The following is a 21,065-nucleotide window of genomic DNA, read 5'->3' as shown; positions in this document are numbered from 1 at the left end:
TTAGAGTAGCAAAGACAGCCTTGCTCAGCTCGGTTCCACAGCAGCCTCTGTTCAAGAGTTCCAGCAACAAATCATCCCCCTACAACCATCACTAGGTCACTCTGCTTTGGGGACATCAGTGAAGGCAGCTCCTTCCCAGGCAGGAGAAGGAGCATCCTGGAGATTGAGGGACCACTTCAATTCCCATAGAGAAGCCCCTCCTGCCTCCCGCCAGGAGGTCCTGTTCACCTCGCCCCAAGCAGAGGCCTGTCCCAGGTTCCTGGCGTGCTGTGAGCCCACCTGCCCTAAGTGTGGGGAGAACAATCTGTACAAACAAGTTATTCCATTCTGCTTGTGGTTTGGACGTTACCACTTTTCTTAGTCTTTGGCAAATGCTCTCTTACATGGGCTGTTTCTGTGACTTGTTTCCCTGGCAACAAAGAGAGAGGTATGAAGTGGCTACCAAAAAGAGGTACAGGTGGTTTATTTTCTCTTCACATCCTCAGGGGGGCTGAGAGCTGTGGGCAGGAGCAGCCACAACTCCCCCATTCTGTAAATTACAGACAACGGAGGCATCTCACTTCTCCCAGTTTTGTTTAATAGAGGAGAGAGGTGGCCCAGGTTGAACCACAACTTAAGGAGTTTCTCGTTGCCACAGAGAAAGGCAAGAAACAGCTATTCTTCAGGGGCAAAGCCAAGTTGGAGATCTTCCTGACAATGGCTCATCCACAATCAGTCCTCTGGAGCTCCGGCAATGACCAGCTCACCGGTGGTGGTCACCTGGCTCCTGGGTCTGACAGGGAGGGGGGGTCTTCTGCCACTTGGGATTTGCCCTCAAGCACCTGCCGGACCCTCTGCATCCCTGGGAAGGGGAAGTGAGGGTGTGGTCAGCACTGCTGGCCGATGGGGGGGCCATCCGGGGGAGGGAAGAATGCAGGATGGGGCCAGGGGCGGGGCAGGGAAGGAGGCTGCTCACCCAGGCAAAGCCGGTGGGCCTTGTCTGAGAAGACGAAGCGGAACCAGCCAGGCTCTTTACACTCAAAGGCCTTGCCAAAGGACAGCAGCACCTTGTTGTCCAAGAAGCGGCGCCAAAGCAGCATTTCCTCCTCAAAGGTGCTCTTGGGCAGGTACTGGGAGGATAAATGGGTTCAGGATATAGATGAGACCCTCCCTGCCCTTCACCTGCTGGAGGCAGGCTCAAAACTCCTTCCCTCCCCACACCCCCACCTACATCACCTTTCTCAAGTCAACCCAGATGAAGAAGCCTGCCCCACGCTTCAGGAAGGGGATGCCCAGGGCCCTGAGCTCTTCCGAGACATAGGTATGGGCAGCCCTGAGCCGAGCATGGTTTTCTGGCAGGTACACCTGGTTGATCCAGTCTGTTTGGGTAAAAGAGAAGCCAAAAGATAAATCTCCATAACCCTCCACTCTGTCCTGCTAGTCTGCTGAAAAGAAAAAGGCCACCAGCTGCCAAGACTGTGTGAGTCGCCCCTCTGGCTGGTTGACGGGGGGTGAGGGGGATCAGGAGGGAATGGGGATTCAGTGTTCGGCATAAAGCACCTTAAATCCAGATACTCAGCCCTGACAGCCCCAGGTCCCATACTCTGTTCGGGATCCCAGAGTGCAAAGCCCTCAAAATGAAGAACTGAACCAAAGGTTCACCCAGTTATAAAGTGATGCTTAAGAGTCACACAGACCAATGGGCAGATCTCAGCAGGGCCAATGACGAGGGTAGGGCCTTGGGCAGTTTCACCTCTCTGACCCTCGTTTTTTATTGACCTTTTTCTTTCTTCTTTCTGGTGTGGAGTTCTTTGAATTTTAACACATAAATATTTGTGTAACCACCACCATAGCCAGGATTCTGAACAGTTCCATCACCTCAAAGAACACCCTCCAGCTGTTTACCATCCATCAGCCCCTTCCCCACAACTTCTCGTCTGTTATCCATCACTACAGTTTTGCCTTTTCCAGAATGTCACAGAAGAGGAATCATTTGATATGGAATCTTTTGAGACTAGTTTCTTTAACTCAGCCTAATGCCTTTGAGACTGACCCATGTGGTCATGGATGCTACTGCAGAGTGGCATCCCACTGTGTGGATGTGCCACCGTGTGTGTATCCATTCACCTGTGGATTGGGTTGTTTCCAGTTATGAGTCATGATGAATAAAGCAGTTATAAACATTCATGTACAGGTTTTTGTGTGACCATCAGGATCAGTATGTAGGCATGTGATTGCTGGGTCATTTTAGTAAGTGTGCATTTAACTTTATAAGAAACTGCCAAATTGTTTTCCAAAGTGACCAAAACATCTCACACTCCCACCAGCAATGTGTGAGAGTTCCAGCCACCAACATCCTTGTCTACACTTGAGATTGTCACTATTTTTTAAAATGTTAGCTATCACAGTAGGTGGGTAGTATCCGGTCCTCATTTTCCTCACCTGTAAAATTATGGGGAAAATATAGGAATTCATAGGATTCTGGAGAGGGACACATGAGATGAAACTACCAGAGCATTTGCAGGGCTCAATAAATGGTGTCAATTACGGGTGATCTTTGCTATCTAAACTCACCATCTGAACCTAGGAACAGAACAGATATGCAGAGAGAGATACTTCTAACAATTTTTTCTAAATAGCTTCTGCTCACTTTTTTAAGTGCTCACAGCTAATGAGCATATGTGTATATGCTGGATACTATGCTAATTTGATTACAAATCACACAACCCTACAATACAGGTACCACTATGATCCCAGTTTTACAGATGAGAAAACTGAGGCTCAGAGAGGTGAAGTATTGTGCCATGCAGCCAGGAAGTGACCAAGCACAGTACAGACCCAATCTGGACCCAGAGCCAGCATTCTCAAACCCCGCCCTAGATTCTTCTCATGGGAGACATACCCATGTTCCCTGGCTGGTCCTGACTACAACCCTCCCCCCATCTTCAGGTCACCAGGTGCAGGCAGTCACCACGGTCCCGGAGCAGCTGTGCCATCTGGTACTGGACCAAGCCACTGAGGCCATGATAGCGGCAGAGGGAAGCCACAGCAGTGGCCACATCCTTGTTTTCTGTGTACAGTGTGCCAAAGCGGAGCCCAGACATCCCAAAATCCTGCAGAAGGAAGCACACTACACAGTGGCCAGCCGTCCACTGAGGAAGCTGGTTCCACCCCCACGCTGCCTTCCCACTTCACCTCCCTGACACCCCCAGGCCAGCCAAGAACTCAAGAACTCACCTTGCTGGTCGCCCACATCACGTGGGTCCTCTGGGGGTCAGGCAGCCTGCAGAGAGCACAGTGTGGGAACAGAGGCTACACAGAACCATGGGAGCTCATGCATGTTTGGTTGAACAAATGCGGAGATGGATGAATGAATCTGGTTCTAGATGAAGCCCTGGGTTCATCTCTTTGAACCACCAATTCCCACACATCCTTTAGAACAGGTGTTGGCAAACAACAGCCCACAGGCCAAATCTAGCCTGCTGCTTCTTTTTGTAAATAAAGTTTTATCAGAACATAGTCACATTCATTTACATAGTGTCTATGGCACAGTTGAGTGAGAGGCCATTTGGCCTGTAAAGCCTAAAATATTTACCGTCTGGCCATTTACAGGGAAAATGGGTCAATCTCAGACCTAGAGCTTAGCTCAAGTGTCACTTCCTCAAAGAGACCTTCCCTGATCACCCCCCTATGGACCAGGCCAATTGGGTACCCTAAGCGGATCCTTGCCTAGCTCCCCAGACTTTGCTGTTTTAGCACTTATCACAGCCATAATCAAATGACTAGCTGTGTATTTAGCTAAATTTTTTTTTTCTGGCTAGAAATAAAAGTTCCACATGGGAAGCACCTATGTCTTTCCTGCTTAATGTTTTATCCCCAGCACCTAGCATAGGGCCTGGCCCAGAGTAGATGCTTGATAAATATTTTTTTCATGACCAGCTGAGGATCATAGACAAGTCACTATTTTATCTGCATCTCATTTTCCTAATCCATAAAATAAAGGGAAGTAACATTCCACGCTCTACTGTGCAGAGGTTTGTGAGGACCAGGTGAGAGAACCCACGGGAAGAACTTAGCAGGGTTGAAAGTTCTGAACAAACATCAGGAACTGTTAGAATCCCTGCAGGTCAGATTTATAGACTTTACAGATGGTCTGATCCAAGGTGTTTCCAAAGGTGATTTGGCCACACTTCTTTGCTGAAGCTAAATCTAATTTTTAAAAGCCCAATATTTAAATAGCCAGAAGTACTTAGCACAAGCAAGGGGATCCAGAAGTATTTGCTGAATGAGTGAGTGAATGAATGAATGAAATAAAACCGGAGCTACTCTAAGGATAACGGAAACAGCAGAGGAGGCCAGTTTCCCACCCACTCTGCCCTCCTTCAAGGAATCCTAAGTCCCCTCCTTGGAGCTCTCCACAGAGAAATTCCACAGAACATTTTGAAACCACAGACCTAGCCCGACCTTCCCACCTTCTCATTAGGGGACCTGAGGACCAGTGGGATCGGCTGGAAGGAAGAGGAATTGTGGGGCAGGCCACGCCCTGTGGGCTGAGACAGAAAGAGATCAGGGCATCTCTCTGGTGGGAGAGTTGGTGGCTGGCGGAGTTAGCTGTGTCGGGGGAACCTCACCTTTCCAGGCTTAGGACACTGCAGTACCCAACAGACTCCTCAAACACAGACAGCATGTAGACCTCATCCATAATCACATGCAGCTTGTGCCTGGTGGGGACAGGTCGTGGGGAAGAGAGAGCTGGATTTGTAGGGCAAAGGTGTCCCCCAGGGTGGGGTGGCAGCACATCAGAAATCCAGAGGGACCAGCGTCTAGCTCAGGCTTACCAAACTTTTTTTTCAAATAGGAGGCCACACATACAAAGCAGATGACAGTAGGGTTTTTAAGCACTGCAGGGGATAGGCACACCCTCAAGTACCTACATGGGGGGGCACAGTTAAGTACAAGAGCTCAAGTCAGAGAGACCCCAATTCATGTTGAGGCCCCCCCTCACTTGACCACTCTTGGGCTCAGTAAGCTGAGGATATCAGATCTATACCCAACAGGGTTGTTGCGAGGATTGCATGAGATAAAAGTGCTTAGCATGGTGCCTGGCCCCTAGAGTGTGCAATAAGTGATAGCCATCATTATAAAATGAAAGAGAAAGAGAAATGACATTCACAAACCCTGACTTCCTTGCCACACTATCAGCAAGGGGCCTAAGCAAGTAGAAGCCCCCAGTGGGGTTAGGAGGGTATAAAGACCTGCACCAAAGCCTGTGTCAGAACCTGATCTGCCCAGACGCTTTGTAGGGGTGACTGTGGGGTGCCTCACCTTTTGGCAAATTCCAGGTACTCCTGCAGCTCTCCTGGGGAGTAGATGTCACCCAGTGGGTTCTGGGGGTTGATGAGGATGAGGCCTTTGACCTTCACACCCTAAAACCATCCGTGGGGCAGGAGACCCTCAGCTCTTCCCCAAGACCAGAGCCACACAGTCCCACTAGATGGGGCTGATCACTGGGAGGCTCCCAGGGAAATGTGACGGGGACACGTTCATGACCCAACATGGATCAAACAAGTGGGACACAGAATTACATGTGCAGCATTGTGCAACTATGAGAAGAAATCAAGGTCAGAGAACAGAGCCCAAAGGGAAATACACACAAATGCCAGTAGAGGTTACCTTCATTGGCAGAATTATAGGTGGGGCTTTTGCACTTTCAAAATTCCTGCAGTGAGCAAGTACAGCTTTAATGGCGAAGGTAAAAAAAATTAAATAGATTTCTGAAAAGTGGACTAGAAAAGAACCGCTGCAGTATTGGTCCCTACCTTTCTTCTGGAGGCCTCAGATCCCCTCAAAGTGAGCAAGACCATGCCCTCAAATGACCAGGGAGACATGTTAAACTACAGACTCCTATGCTCTACACTCGTCCCATTGAATAAAATCAGTGGAGTGGAGAGAGGGGGTCTCATTTTTAATGAAGCTCCCCAGTTGATTCTCTGTACACCGAAGTTTGAGAGTCTTTTTCGAATGGGAAGATCCTCCATGGGCAGGGACCTGCCTGACTCCCACAATTGTTCCATACTATCAACACTACCTGCCCATCCCCATCACAGAACTGCCAACCCTGGGCTTGGGAAGAGATCAGCTCCAGGAGAGGGGTCCATCCCCTCTTCAGCCCCACCCACTCCTAGCTTTGAGTTTCATTTGATCCCCAGACCTCAGAACGAGCTCCTTGTAGGGCCATCTCCAGCTTCTCCACCGTGAGCTGGAAGGGGCGTGAATCTGGCCCAGTGACCTGGAAAAAGACCCACCAAAGCCACCAGCCAAATTCAGTGACTGCCTCCCCCAACCCCAAACCTGAACTCTCAGGCCTCTCCTCCCGTCATTTCCAGGCTTCTCAGAACAGTATCCGGAAAAACGGGCGGTGTCACTCTCTCTTAATGCCATCCACCCCCACCCCTCACATTAGGGATGACCCTCATCACTCAGGTTTTTGGTCCTCTGATTGGGGTCCAAGGACTTCCATGGTGAGGTCTGCTCTGCCCTGTTCCCACCCCACTATTTCTGGGGCTGTCCCTTGGCTTCTACATTGACCCCAGGGGTCTCAGAGCCTGGAGCTGGGAGGCTCTGGGGAAGCCAGGCACAGGCAGCAACAGGGCAACAGAAGGCTCTGTTCCCGGGGGCGGGAGGGGAGAAAAAAAAAAAAAAAAAAGAAGGCTCTGTTCCCTATTCACCACAACCCCAGAGCCCTCAGCATGGACTCCCTCCCATGTCTACCCTCAAATTCAATCTCAGGAAACTCCTGGCCTACAGGAAGGCCCAGATCCCACCCAGGATGCCGGGAACTCTTACCTTACTGTCCAGATAGACATAGGCCAGGCGGACGTTGCCATAGAGATAGACGTGCTGTGTGATGGCCCCGTAGTAAGGGGTAGGGATCAGGAAAGCCTCTGGGGGCAGGAGTTGGCCAGGGCCTGTCACCCTCTGGTCAGAACACCCAGACCCCCTGTCCACTGGCTCCACTGCCTTTCCAAGCCCTCCTCATCCTTGGGGAACATCTGGGGTACGCTCCCAATCTCAACTCCCAAACTCTTTCTGAAGCTTAGATCCACTGAGATGAGATCAGTCCCTTTCCTAATAATGAACAGCTAACATTTACTAAGCACTTACTATGTACTGGGAACTGAGATAGGAGGTGCTCAGTCTCCCTGGGGTTGGGTTTCAGGCCACTCCCCTGGGTCTCAAACCACTCCCCTAGAACTCAAGCCCGGCCTGTGAGTCACAAACTATGGTGCCCTGTGGCACCCTTTTCTGGCACCAGCACATGGAGACTGAGACTACAGGGGACAGATTTAGGTAAGCTTAGCCACACATGCTCAATAAAAAGGAGTTATCCCTTGAATGACCTTCCACTGGAGGCACTAGAGAGCACTGAATACATTTGAATATATTTGGTGCATGTTGTGGAATCTGACCAATGAGTTCTAAAAAAGACCAACTGAACATATGCAAGACTAAGTTACATAACTGGGAATCACCCCCTTAGCTGAATATTCAATAGATAGTATGAATATGTATTAGATAGCAAAACTATAAAAGTTGAATCCTGGCAGAAAGCAGGGTTGTTGCCTACTTCTCCTGGGGCCAACCCACACTTTGCTGGCGAGGTGTGTGTGCTTTACTTTTCTGTTAAACTTACTTCTAATGGGCAGCTGCTCACTCTCTTGAGCCAGCCTACATTTTGTACTAAACACTAAGTGTGTGTTTCTTACTTTTGTATTAAACTTGGTGGAGGCCCTGCTCAGTCTCTGGAGCAAGGCTGCACTCTCTCTGTGAAGTCTGTGTTCCTTACTTTGCTACATTAATCCTGTTCTCACTTTCTACTGTGACTCTGCTCTTGAATTCTTTCCTGTGGTAGAGTCAAGAAACTGCTAGAGGACAGGGTGGGTAAAGACCCCTCAAATCGGATCTCCCCAGACCCTCTCCTCCGGTCAGAACTGCGCTGAACATTTATTTGCATTTTGTCTCATTTGCTCCTCACAATCACTCTCAGAAGTAGGCACTATTGTTACACTGACTTTATAGACAGGAAACTGAAGCTTAGACCATCCCTGTTCTTTATTGTTAGAATGAATAGGAAATTGACTGTTATATGCTTACAGAGAATCTTCCTTTTATGGCTTAAATTCTGGTTACTACCTCTCTTTGTGTGACTTTTTTTTTTTTTTTTTTTGCTGCTGACCAGCATGGGGATCCAAACCCCTAACCTTGGTGTTACAAGGCTATGTGCTAACCAACTGAGATAACCAGCCAGCTCTTTGTATGACTTTGACAAGTTACTTAACCTCCTGTGCCTTCATCTCCTCATATATAAAATGGGGATAACCAAAGAAACTACCTCATTGGAGTGTTGTAAAGATTAAATGACATACTATGTGTAAAGTCTTAGGCCAGTGCCTGGAATGTAGCACATGGTCAATAAATATCACTGTCCTTACTAGTTAAGCTATCATGGGTGGGCCTCTGTTCCTTGCAACCAGTAAGCCCTGCCTAAGACCAATCCTTAATATGACTAGGCTCTTGCAGCAGGCACTGCTGGCTGCCTAATAGCCATTCCAATCTCTCCTTGCTAAGAGAGCACCAGATTTTTCAGACATGACCAGCAATATGTCCAAGGAAGGACATCATCCTAGGGGATGAGCCAAGTTTGGTTTAAGCCAACCCTGATTCTTTTAGTCCCCTTTACCAGGGACTGTTTGGGAAGGAGTTTAATGAGTCGATTCTGGTCAGTAAGATCTAAGGGGGACTCAGCTGGGACTCTTCTGGGAAAAAGTAAACCCATTCCATTCTCCTGATACAAAACAGATAGGCAAGGCATGACCTCCTCCCTTTCCACCTGTCTTAAGACACACGGTCACATGAGGATGTGACAACCAACTGTGAGCATGAAGGAAAAGCCCAGTTAACTGCAGGGAGAAAGCCCAGAACACTGACATCACACTAACTCCCCCGGAATTGCCACCCCCTTGGTGTCTTGTCAAGCCACTTACTTAACTCCCTGTAGTCTAGTATATTCTGTTATGGCTGAAAGCATACTGGTACAGCCCTTTAGGCCAGGCAGCTGGGGACACTGCAGGCACAATACAGCCCCTGGTGCAGGGTGGGCCATAAAGTTTACTTACCCCCCACCTCACACAGCACCGTGGCCAGAGCAGAGAAGAGAGAGGCACAGCCGTTCAGAATGACCACCTGAGGATGACACATCCACAGGGCAAAGATAAGTCCATTCCAGGAAGGAGCAAGGACCTGCAGCTTCTGTCCCAGGACAGCACAGAGGGAAAGCCAGGCTCCGCCTTGGTGCCCTCCAGGACTCTGTCACAACAAAGCCACAGGAGGTTCCCAAAGGCCCCTCCAGACTGACAGCCAGGCTCTCATCCATGTGGACCCTGCTGCAGATCAATTGAGCAAAGACAAGGGAGCTGGTCACTCAGAGGGTCTTGCCAGAAGGCGTGGAGGCAGAGAGGGGACACGGAACAATGTGAGGCAGAAATTATACCCTAACTCGAAATACATTGAATTAGGGGAAAGGGAGGAGGTATTCCTAATTCCACATTGAAACAAATCAAAACAAAGTGAAAGGCAGATCCCAACCCCAACCTTACCCTCAGCCAGCCAAAAGCTAGGGACGGGAGGCAGAAAAGCAGGAAAGAGCAGAGGAAGGGGCTACTCACATTTTCGGGTTTGAGGGGTGCTGGGCTCTTGCAGTAGAAAGACAGGAACCTAGCCACTTCCTCCCGGAGGCTGGAGATAAGACAGACAGACAGGCAGCACTTGCCAGGGTCCTCAACCCACAGTCCATCCCATAGCTCCTCTGGTGAATCTTCGGGCATCTGCCACTACTCTGCCCTAGTTTCCCACAAGGGCAGTGTGATCAGGATCTATCTCCACTCCTTGGTGCCCACCTTCCCCCACCGCTACCCACATGGGTTGAAACTTGCATTCTGAGTAGTTCTAGGACACTCAATCGCACCTAATAAGGAGGCTTCTGGGATATCAAAAGTAACATTCTCTATACCGATCTAGCTAATAATAAGCATTGCTATTATAACAATACTATTATAACATTGTTATCATTGCTAATATTTCTTGAGCATTTACCTTATACAAATGTGTAGTGGATTGAATTATGTCCCCCCAAAACTCATTGAAGCTTGAATTGTATTCCCCAAGTTTTATGTATTAGAAATTTAGCCCCCACCATGACTGTTAAGAAGGTGGGAAATCCTATTACGGTAATTGAAAGGTGGAGGCTTGAAGAGGTGATTGGATTGTAGGACCATGCCATGGCGAATGGATTACAAATGGTCATCAGGGGTGTGGTTCTGAGGGCTTTAAAAGAAGAGGAGAGCCTGTCTCTCTCTCTATCTGCTCTCTCTGCTTCCACCATCTTGCAATGTGAGACCCCTGAGTCACTGTTGCCACCACCAGATGGACTTTGGACTTCCAACCTCAGAAATTGTAAGTAATACATTTTGTTTTCTTTATAAATCACCCCATTGCAGGTATTTTGTTATAAGCAACATAAATGGACTAATACAAAAGGTTATTTGGAAAATTTTACTCATTTGATCCCCATAACAATCCTATGATGTGACTACTACTATTATTATTCCCATTTTACAGACAAAGACACTGAGGTTTGAAGGATTTCAGTCACTTGCTGGTAAGTGGCAGAGTCCACACTCGAGCCCAGCAGTCTGACCCCAGAGCCCATCATCCTAACTACTATACTAGGAGAACACCTGTTTTGGAATCAGTCTCGGGATCAAGTCCTGCTCGGCCACTAAGCCCTTAAGACAGTGTCTGGCCCTTAATAAGTGCTCGATAAATACAAACTAGTATCAATATCATTTGCCACCTCCCATCTTACTATTAGGAAAAGGCCCCAGCCAGCTCCCCCAACACTGATTCTGGCTTCTCTAAAGCTTCTGAGAAAGCAGGGACAAAGATTCCTCGCCAAAGGCCCTCCCATGCCCCAGACCCAGGTTCACAGGAACCAAGCTAGGGAGGGAAACAAGTCCTGGGCTGGGTGGGACTGGCAGGAAGCAGCAGTTCCTGGCAGATGCTCCAGGCGACTCCACGATCACCAGGTTTCCGGGATGAGGACTTCACCCTGTGGCAGGCTTTCTCAATCTGCCACTACTGACATTTGGGCAGGCTAATTCTTCGTGGTGGGGGCTATCCTGTGCATTGGAGGAGATTTAGCAGCATCCCTTGCCTCATCACTAAATGCCAGAAGCACTCGCCTCCCAGTTATGACAACCAAACATGTCCCCAGACACCGCCATACATCCCCAGGGGAGCAAAATCACCCCATTTTGAGAGCCACTGGCCTATGGCAACTACTTACAACAGATGTCCCCTCCAGTCAGGGTACTGTAGCAGGGACGGCTCTACCTGCAGCATGTCGCTCTGACTCAGCTGGGGATAGAGAGGGAAGAGCAGGGCTGAGGGCCAGCCTTGCCACCCACATCCCACAGCCAAGGGCTTGTTCTGCTCATCAGAGAACTGTGAAAGGGGCAGCACAGGTACAGCATCCTCATGCCCATTCTGCAGATGAGGAAACTGAGGCTCATAAAAGGGAGGTGACTCAGCCAAGGTCACAGAGCTAGCAAGTGGCAGGGCTGAGACAAAACCCCAGATTTTTGGACTCCCAGTCTGGTGCTCTTTAAACAACACTGCCACCTAAAAAAACTAGAAGGGTAGATTTGCAGAGTGATGGGAGACCATGTTACTAGCTTCTCCATGGGGTACCAAAAGAGGGCCCAGAATTGGGTGCTATCACCTCAGTCTTGACTTCATCTTCTGGAGGGACACAGGCCACTGTCTTCCTGCAGGCTCAGCTCAACCTCACACTTTGGAATATGTGACAGTTTCTAGACCATCCCCACCATGACCAGGTGCTGCATTAGTAGCTTCTAGGGCATCATGGTTAGGTACAGTGTCAAAAACAGGCTAATGCAGAGGCCTTGAGCAGTGAGGCCAGAAGGAAGAGAGAATCAGCCACTTCTGTTTAATGTGGTCCAGTGTTTTCCCTCCCTCCCTTCATCTCTAAGAGCTGCGCTGCCCAATATGGTAGCCACTAACCACATGTGGCTACTGAACACGTGAAATGTGGCTAGTCTGAATTGAAGACACAGTGGATTTTGAAGACTTGGTATGTAAAAAATATATAAAATATATCATCAATAATTTTTTATATTGATTACATGTTGAAATGGTCATACGGGGGTACTTCAAGAAGTTCGTGGAAAAATAGAATTGAAAGATAATATGAATATTTCCATCAGCTTTTTGAAGATCTCTCATATTTTGAATATACTAAATAAAATATATTGTTAAAATTAATTTTGCCAGGTTTTTTTTTTTTTTTTACTTTTTTAATAGAAAATTTTAAATTACATATGTGGCTCACCTTTTACTTATTTCAGTGCTGAGCTGCCTGAGAAGGAAGAGTTGCCTTTAGATAAAATTGGTCTTTAAAACCTATTCCCTACAACCCCCATCCCTTGGGACTTGGATTTTCCATCTTTGGAAATATGTTCCTTTGGGTTAAGACTTGCTGCCTCTACGAACCCCAACTCTGACACTATAGCCTTGGGAGACACATTTATCAGGTATCCCCAGTGGTTTGCTAGAGATGGCTCACATCAGTTCAAGAAATCTGATTACAAAATTTTCAGGAATTTTGAAAGCTGTGGCAAGCAGCAGGCTCCTTGGGGGGGTGGGGGAGCATTCTAGGAAGAAAGCCCCTTGGAGCTAGCAGTGCCACCCAGAGGTGCCACAGGACTTACCCGCCTGGACAGCAGGTCAAAGCAGAGTTTGTTTTCACTGGTGCCTAAGTTAATGATACCCTGGAGACAAGAGGTACAGAGGCAGGGTTAGCATGGCAGGGGGTGCCACTGAAAGGGTCAAGGAGCCCACTGAAGCAGCAAACAAAGTGGGAGCTCTCTGCAACTCCGCCCTCCCAACACCCCTCTTTGCCTTTGTTCAGTCATGCCCTCCACTCGGCCCCAGATCCCATCCTCCCATTCTAAAGCTCTATCCAAAAGCTGTCTCCTTCAGGAACCCTTCCCCAAAACCCCACCTGGAAGGGTTCTTTTCTTCCTCTGGGTTCCACAGCTGTCTATCTGTCCCCTTAAGAGCCCTGGTCGGTTTCTGCCCCAAGTCACAGGGACAGAGGCACACGCCGTACCTCCCCTACTGACAGTAAGCTCCCTGAAGGCCAGATGCATTCCAAAGACACCCTTGTATCTCTCAAGGGGCCAGAGAGACTTGACACACATTTACAGGATGAATGAATGGATCCAGTAAATCAGTGCTCTGGCAGGAACAGAAACAATGTGGCTGCAGATCAAGAGCTGGCCCCTGTGTTGGTGTAAATGCTCCCCCAGGAGACCCGTACAACATGGCACAACACTTTGGTCCCCACCCCATAAGGCATTTATTCTCACAGGAGAGGGAAAGGAGCAGGCAGAGCCCAAGCTCTCCCTTACAGAGTCCCCAGAGACTCAACACAGGCCTCACACACAGCTACCTACTGACCCCTAAGTTACTGCAGGGGAATGAAGGAAGCAGGGAAGATGAAAAAGCAGAACCTGGAATGAGCTAAGATTATGACAAATAACAAGCAGGGCTCCTTCACCCCTGGGAAGCAAAGTGTAGGCTCCTCCCCTACCACCCATCCAGACGCAAATCCTGGCAGCTGTACCTTCAAAATGCATGCACAGTCCAACCACTCTTCACCCTCCACCGCTGAGACCCTGGTCCAAGCCACCATAATTTCTGTCTACATTATCGCAATAGCTTCCTTACTTCCTCTCTTTTCCACTCCCTTAAAATGCTGCTCCAGTGAACACATGAATGATAAGAAAGTGAAACAGCCTTATAACTGATATGGAGAAAGTTTCAGTGGTCTGGATAGGAGATCAAACCAGCCATGACATTCCCTTAAACCAAAGCCTAACACAGAGCAAAGCCCTAACTCTTCAGTTCCATGAAGGCTGAGAGAGGTGTGGAAGCTGCAGAAGAAAAGTTTGAAGCTACAGAGGTTGGTTCATGAGGTTTAAAGAAAGAAGCCATCTTCATAACACAAAAGTGCAAGACGAAGCATCAAGTGCTGTGGTAGAAGCTGCAGCAAGATATCCAGAAGATTAGCTAAGATAACTGATGAAGGTGTCTACACTAAACAACAGATTTTCAATGTAGATGGAACAGCGTTCTATGGGAAGAAGATGACATCTAGGACTTTCAGAGCTAGAAAGGAAAAGTCAGTGCCTGGCTTCAAAGCTTCAAAGGACAGGCTAACTTTCTTGTTAGGGGCTAACGCAGCTGGCCACTTTAAGTTGAAGCCAATGCTCATTTACCATTCCAAACATCCTAGGGCCCTTAAGAATTATGCTAAACCTACCCTGCCTAAATGGAACAACGAAGCCTCATTACAGCACATCTGTTTACAGCATGGTTTACTGAATATTTTAAGCCCACTGTTGAGAACTACTACTCAGAAAAAACGATTTCTTTCAAAATATTACTGCTCATTGACAATGCACTTGGTCACCCAAGAGATGTACAAGAAAATTAATGTTATTTTCATGCCAGCTAATGTAATACCCATTCTGCAGCCTAAGATCAGAAGTCATTTCAACTTTCAAGTCTTATTATTTAAGAAACACATTTCATAAGGCTATAGCTGTCATATTGATTCCTCTGATGGATCTGAGCAAAGTAAACTGAAAACCTTCTGGAAAGGATTCATCATTCTAGACACCATTAAGAACATTTGTGATTCACGGGAGAAGGCCAAAATATCAACATTAACAGAAGTCTGGGAGAAGTTGATTCCAACCCTCATGGATGACTTTGAGGGGATCAAGACTTCAGTAGAGGAAGTAACTGCAGATGAAGTGGAGCCTGAAGATGTGACTGAATTGCTACATCTCATGATAACACTTTAATATATGAGCACTGGCTTGTTATAGATGAGCACGGGAAGTGGTTTCTTGAAATGGAATCTACTCCTGGGGAAGATGCTGTGAACACTGTTGAAATGACAACAAAGGATTTAAAATATTACATAAACTTAGTTGATAAAGCAGTGGCAAGGTTTGGGAGGACTGACTCCAATTTTGAAAGAAGTTCTGCCTACTGTGGTAAGACGCTGTCAAACAGTACAGCAAACTTCACTGTTGTCTTATTTTAAGATATTGTCACAGGTACCCCAGCCTTCAGCAACCACCATCCTGATCAGTCAGCAACCATCAACATGGAGGCAAGACCTCCACCAGCAAAAAGGTTATGATCCCTGAAGACTCGGATGCTCATTAGCACTTTTTAGCAATAAAGCATTTTTTAACTAAGGTGTGTACTTTTTTTAGACACAACACTATCCACTAATCCACTATACTAGACTATAGTATAAACATAACTTTTACATGTGCTGGGAGACCAAAAAATTTGTGCAATTCACTTTATTGCAGTGGTCTGGAACCAAACCCACAAAATCTCTGAGGTATGCTTGTAATACCTTATAACAACTGAGGCAGATAATATTAATAAGAATAGCGGCTACCATTTACTGAGTGTACCATGTGGCAAGCACTGTGCTAATAACTTTATACACCTGATCTTATTTCATCTTGACTCTTCTATAGAGCGGGTATTATCGTCCCCTTTTTAGGGACAAACTGAGATTCATTGAGGTTACATAACTAGCTCAACAATAAACAACCCATAAGTGAAACAGTTGGGAGCTAGTTCTAACCCTAATTCTATCCCAGCTCCAAAGCTGAATATTTGATGGGACGCGGGTCAGAATCCATATAAGATGGTTCTTGAATACCTCCTCATACATCAGGGTCCCCTTAATTATAAATGGGCCATTTTCTGATCCAGGCAATAAACTGGGGCCTCACTGAACTACATCAGAAGTCCTCTCGGAGGTCGGAGGACCATACCTCCAACCTGACAAGAACAAGCTGGGTGCTGCCCTATTGGTCAAGGGAGGGTATTCCACCCTGCAGTCCCCTTTTGGGTCCCAGTGGGGAGGGGGGCGTCACTCACACAGGGGTTCTTGTCCTCATCATACTCATCCATGTGGTAGGTCCTGTAGCCCTCCTCAGCTGAGTCCCAGAACCATTTAATAATTCTTCCTCTAGAAGACAGGTATGAGCTGTCAGAGAAGAACATGGCGATGGGATTGCCCACTCCATAGAGCTCCAGCAGCTTCTGGTCTGGTTTTCTGGAGCATTCTTCTTCCAGACCATCCCCATAGCTACTGCTGAGGTCCTGTGTGGAGGCTGAGCCCGGACAGGTGGTAGGTGCCCTGGATTCTTCCTGAGGAAGGGTGAACATCTGCAGAAAGACAAAGCACTCAATGCACAGGCCTGCTCAAGGGCTTTCCATGGCACCAAGCAGCAAAAATGAGTTGGAGTCATGGGAGTCCATGTTCTCTTATCTAACCCCTTCCTTTAAGTTTATGGACTCATCACTTCCTGTGTCCCTTACTAGTTGTAACCATGAGTGCAATCACCTCAACAAGTAAAATCCAAGAGCCACTTTTGTGCCAGGGACTGTACTTGCTACACTGATATGACTTTAATATACTGCTGCTTTAGCTTGTTTCACTTCAGAAGTTTTGCATTCTGCAGCCTAAATAAGGGGTCACCAACGTTCTTTTTCCATTCTTGCTGACCTCAATTTCAAGAAGTCAGGTTATAATGTTCCAAGCAGATCATTGGCTGGGAGTCCTGGGGGTCTTGTGCTGTAAAGGGTAGGATGAGATTATTCAGTGGTCTGGAGCAGATGGTGGGTGGAAACCAAGAGGAGGGAGGAGTGGGGTCTCCGCAAGTGCAGGCACCGCAGGCAGAGCTCCAGGGCCCTTCTCCACTCGCAACGGAGGGGCAGTGGGCGCCAACAGAGGGCGGTCTCATCCTGCCCAAGGATGTGAGCTCCTTTACGTCTCTAGGCCAGTTTCCTCATCTGCACAATGGGTATAACAGGAAGCACTTCATGGAGTAGCAGAGAGGATATAAATATATGAGTTAGTGAAGATAAAGCACTTATAACAGATCTTGGCTTGTGGCCAAAGTTCAGTAAAATCTGTCATATAATTCCTCACCGAATTTCCCAGTCCAGCTGCATTAAATGATGGGTCATCAGTGGGTGGTCTAGAAGCCCAGTACCCTCTCCTTCCCCCGCCCCCGCCCCCTCCCCGCGGTTAAATTCTGTTCCACGAAGTCTTCTGGGGGGTTCTTGGGCGGGGGAGGGGGGGTCGTCCCCAAACTGGCTGTGCTGTCCCAAGCACCCACCTCGGTCTTTCCCGACAGCGCGGGGAGGGGGAGGCCGGCGTGGGCGGCCCGGTCTGGAGCTTGGGGGCGGCCGGTGGCCCCGCGCCGCGCTGTGCGGCAGAGAAGGGCGGGCTCCAGGCGTCCCGCGCCGCGAACAGGCCTCGGGATCTCGCAAGTGGGCGGCGACCGCGCGTTACACACGGAAAGAGGCCTCTGCGGCGCCGAGGACGCCTCGCGAGAGACGGCCCCTGGCTTCCAGGCGGGGAAGTGTGATGGGGCCAAGGTCCTGGGGGCGGAAGGACAGAGCCGTCGTGGCCTCCCTCTCTGCAGAGTGGCAGGGTCACCCCTCCTCGGTGCTACACTCGGCAGACGCGCGCTAAGGGTCCGCTTCCTTGGCCGGGAAAGGCCTTCCGGCGCCTTTCGCGCGGTGAGGACGGCGGCGGACCCGCTTCCCAGCGCGCCCGGACTTGGGGACCGAAGGCCGCCCGCGCCAGGGCCGGGCTTCCGGGACTGGAAGCTTTGGTGGGGCCTGCGCCTTAGGGGGCGCACACGGGGTCGCACCGCGGGGCTGGGTCTCCCTCGCCTTCCTCTGCTGGCGGCCGGGACCGGGAACAGTAGCGGGACAAGGGGAAAAAGCCAAGCTCCGCGGGGAAGGGACGGGCCACCCCCGCCGCCACCTCCGCTCTCTGTGGCCTGAGCGCGCGGGCCACCTCGGGCCTGGATAGCCCCGCTGGCATGTGGGGGCGCCTCCCTCTGCCTTCCCGCCTTAGTTCTCCGATTTTCAGAGGGGGTTAGAGCCGTAGAAGTTCTTTGGCAAATGCATGCTTGACTGTGGTCCTGCATGCTTGACTGTGGTCCTCTGAAAAACTTTTGCATATTGAGGGGAGAGCGTCCTTAAAGCATCGGTCCTCTGTTAGAGTCGTTCACCAGAGCTTGGGGTTTCTCCCCCTTTCATTTATAGGGGATTTTTTAAACCCCCCCATTTGTTCTTAGTTGGAACGGATTCCTATCACAAAATACAGATTAACAAGAGAAAACAAACCGAAGTTTATTACATCTGTATTTCATACATACATGGCAGACACCCAGAGGATGAGTAATTCTCAAAGGCGTGTTGGAGTGAGCAGGACTGAAGCCATATTGGGACCTAAAACCTCATGGGGGGCGGGTAGGATTTTTAAAAGGACGTTTTTGGTTTGTTTTTTCTTTCTCTCCACTCTTTCTTCCCATCCCCTGACTTTCTTTTCTTGCTTGCTAGATAGGAAAACAAGGCTGAGAAGCTAATGAGTACTTTGCAAAGCTAACAACAGTTCCTTCTTTGAGACTTAACAGAGTTTTGAGAAATGATCAAGGCCAAATGACTTGAAGCCGACCTTGGTCACCAGCCAAGTCCACTGGAGCTCTACAAAGTGAAAGAATGCAAAAGACTTTGCAGAAGAGTCGGTTCTACTCCAGAGCAAATAAAAATCTTGCAGGGTCCTGAGCTAATAGTGAAAGTGAGAACAGAAACTAGACGAGACCTTGGCGAGATCTTGTACCAGAGTCATAGACACGGACACCTTGTAGCTCACTTTTTCTCTCCTGCTTTTCACCTCCCACTTCCACTCCCTCAATCCCTCCTTTAAAAACCCCTCAGTAAATCCAAATCTCTGAGATGGAATAGCCTACCATCTCCTTCAGCTGAATACATCTGCTTTTCTAACACCAACCATTTGACCTCTGAGTCTTTTTTTCTTTTCTTCTTAAGGTGGTGGGCAGCCGGACCTGAGTTCAGTAACAGGGGTAGCTTTGAATTCCAGCTTACGTAGCATCTTCAACAAAGAACAGTAAATTTTTAGAGATGTGACAAGACAAAGGAAAAGGACTGAGTCTCTACTGCAGCACTTTGAGGAGAGGCAAATAAGTGACAGATAAAGGCTAGTTAATAAAGGTTGTTAATGTTGATTCTTCTCCTACCATCTCCAGGCCTGGGGCAGAGCTACCGATCTCTGAGGCACCTTAAATAGGAAAGTCCCTTTTCTCCATGAAAAGAAATAGGCAGGATCCCTCAATCCAGAAATGAGTGAAAAGTGGTGGCTGTCTTCTGACCATTCCACTTCTTGTCTTCACTTTGGCCTTGCCGCTAGCTAACATTGTGGCCTTGAGCAACTCTCATGACTTTTTTGTTTTTTTATTTTGGGTTTGTTTGGTTTTTTTTTTTTTTTTTTTTCATTATTTCGAGAATACTTATTCGTTTCTGTAATCAAACCCATGTAGATAAGACCTTACATATTTAATAACAGTGTGTTACCCCTGTACAAATGGAAAAAAATTAAGTTTAACATTTCTGCACCAATATGGCTGTTAATTTCTGTACAATGCCAACTCAACAAGGTAAACTGGGATACTTTTTCCAAAGCTGACAGCACAGCTAAAGTTTCCAAAAATTCCAATTTTATATAACAGCAATATGTTATGCATCAATAGCAGCAACAGCTTTTCCAAGTTCCGCAGTTCTCATGACTTTTTTGGCCCTGCTGTTTTCTTCTGTAAAATGAGGAAGGCTTTTGCCTCCATTTAAGTCTTATTATTCTATTTAATTTAGATAAGGAGTCTTGAATGCCTCTTTTGTGCCAGATCTCTGCAAAGCGCTGGGATGTCATGATGAGCAAAACAAGCAGTGGACGGACCTGCATGGCTGATTGGGAAGGCAGACTTACAATGCAATGACTATTAGAAAGGGGAATTACTGGGTGCCATGGAAGCATACAGCAGGGGGATTTAACCCCACTCCCACAAACAATGGCATTTGTCCCACTTAGGAAGCCATATACACACACGCACACACCTTAACTCTTCAGAAGTGATGGTTGAGTTCTGAAGGATGAGTCATAGTTAACTAGCTGTAGGGTGAGGTGTTAGAAGCAGAAGGAACAGTTTGATAGGAGCCTTGAAGGTGAGAGATGATGTTAATGAACTGCAGCAAGTCCAATACCAGTGGGGCTTTTGGGGTTTGGGAGAAAGGCTAGAGATACAAGCAGGAACTAGATCATAAATCTTTAAAAAGAAACTATAAGAACCTGTGGACTTCTCACTGAAGACAATAGGGGAGAGAGAGAGAGAGAGAGTTGAAGCACTTTTAATCACAGAAATGTAATTATAATAATATAAAAAAATTTTGACCTCTTTCTTGTATTTAACACAAAATTGGTTTGTTTACACTCAGGACCCCATGGCCAAACTGGACTCAGCGTGGACAGGTCAACTTGGCCTGTCCCCTTAAAATAGAAGTTTGTGGAAATACAGAATTAAAAGATTTGAAGACCCCTCGTATGTATTGTATTTCCTAGAGCAAACATTTTGTTTTAATCAAAAGGTATAACTAAAAGCCAAAAAAAGACGATAAAATGGAAAACTAAATATACCTGATTAATGTGAAAGAGGAAGGAAAAAAGGAAAGAAAAAAATGAACAAAGAGCATATGGCACAAATAGAAAACAAATAGCAAGAGAGTTGACTTAAAGCAACCATATCAATAATTACATTAAATGTAAATTGACTAGAGATCAATTAGAAGATTATCAGACTGGATAAAACAGCAAGAATCAAGTATATCGTGTTTGCAAGAGACACATTTTAAATATAAAGACAAATGGTTAAAAGTAAAAATAGAAAAAATATACAATACAAATAATCATTATAAAGCTGAAATGTTCATATTAATATCTGACATAGTAGGCTTCAAGACAAAAAGAATTACCAAAA

General features: G+C 47.5%; 1 protein-coding gene and 1 long non-coding RNA gene across 2 annotated transcripts; one reads left to right on the top strand and one right to left on the bottom strand.

Annotated features, from left to right (window-relative positions):
- Positions 1-593: 593 nt before the first annotated feature.
- On the bottom strand, positions 594-17,797 carry ACCS (1-aminocyclopropane-1-carboxylate synthase homolog (inactive)). The gene is made up of 15 exons (XM_063093941.1): positions 17,343-17,797; positions 16,096-16,386; positions 12,828-12,887; positions 11,384-11,454; positions 9,705-9,774; positions 9,156-9,222; positions 6,826-6,923; positions 6,191-6,268; positions 5,305-5,405; positions 4,611-4,700; positions 3,217-3,262; positions 2,951-3,092; positions 1,216-1,358; positions 956-1,109; positions 594-841 (listed from the first exon to the last, which is right to left on the bottom strand). Exons 2-15 carry the CDS (start codon positions 16,384-16,386, stop codon positions 756-758), a joined length of 1,497 nt encoding a protein of 498 aa, XP_062950011.1. The 5' UTR covers positions 17,343-17,797; the 3' UTR covers positions 594-755.
- LOC134375482 (uncharacterized) lies at positions 17,490-19,029 on the top strand. The gene is made up of 2 exons (XR_010023396.1): positions 17,490-17,748; positions 18,580-19,029. It is a non-coding gene; the product is annotated as an uncharacterized LOC134375482 (long non-coding RNA).
- The last annotated feature ends 2,036 nt before the right edge of the window (positions 19,030-21,065 follow it).

This window comes from Cynocephalus volans, chromosome 4, assembly GCF_027409185.1.
Source record: "Cynocephalus volans isolate mCynVol1 chromosome 4, mCynVol1.pri, whole genome shotgun sequence".
Lineage (NCBI taxonomy): Eukaryota > Metazoa > Chordata > Mammalia > Dermoptera > Cynocephalidae > Cynocephalus > Cynocephalus volans.
This window is presented reverse-complemented; position numbering and strand designations above follow the sequence as displayed.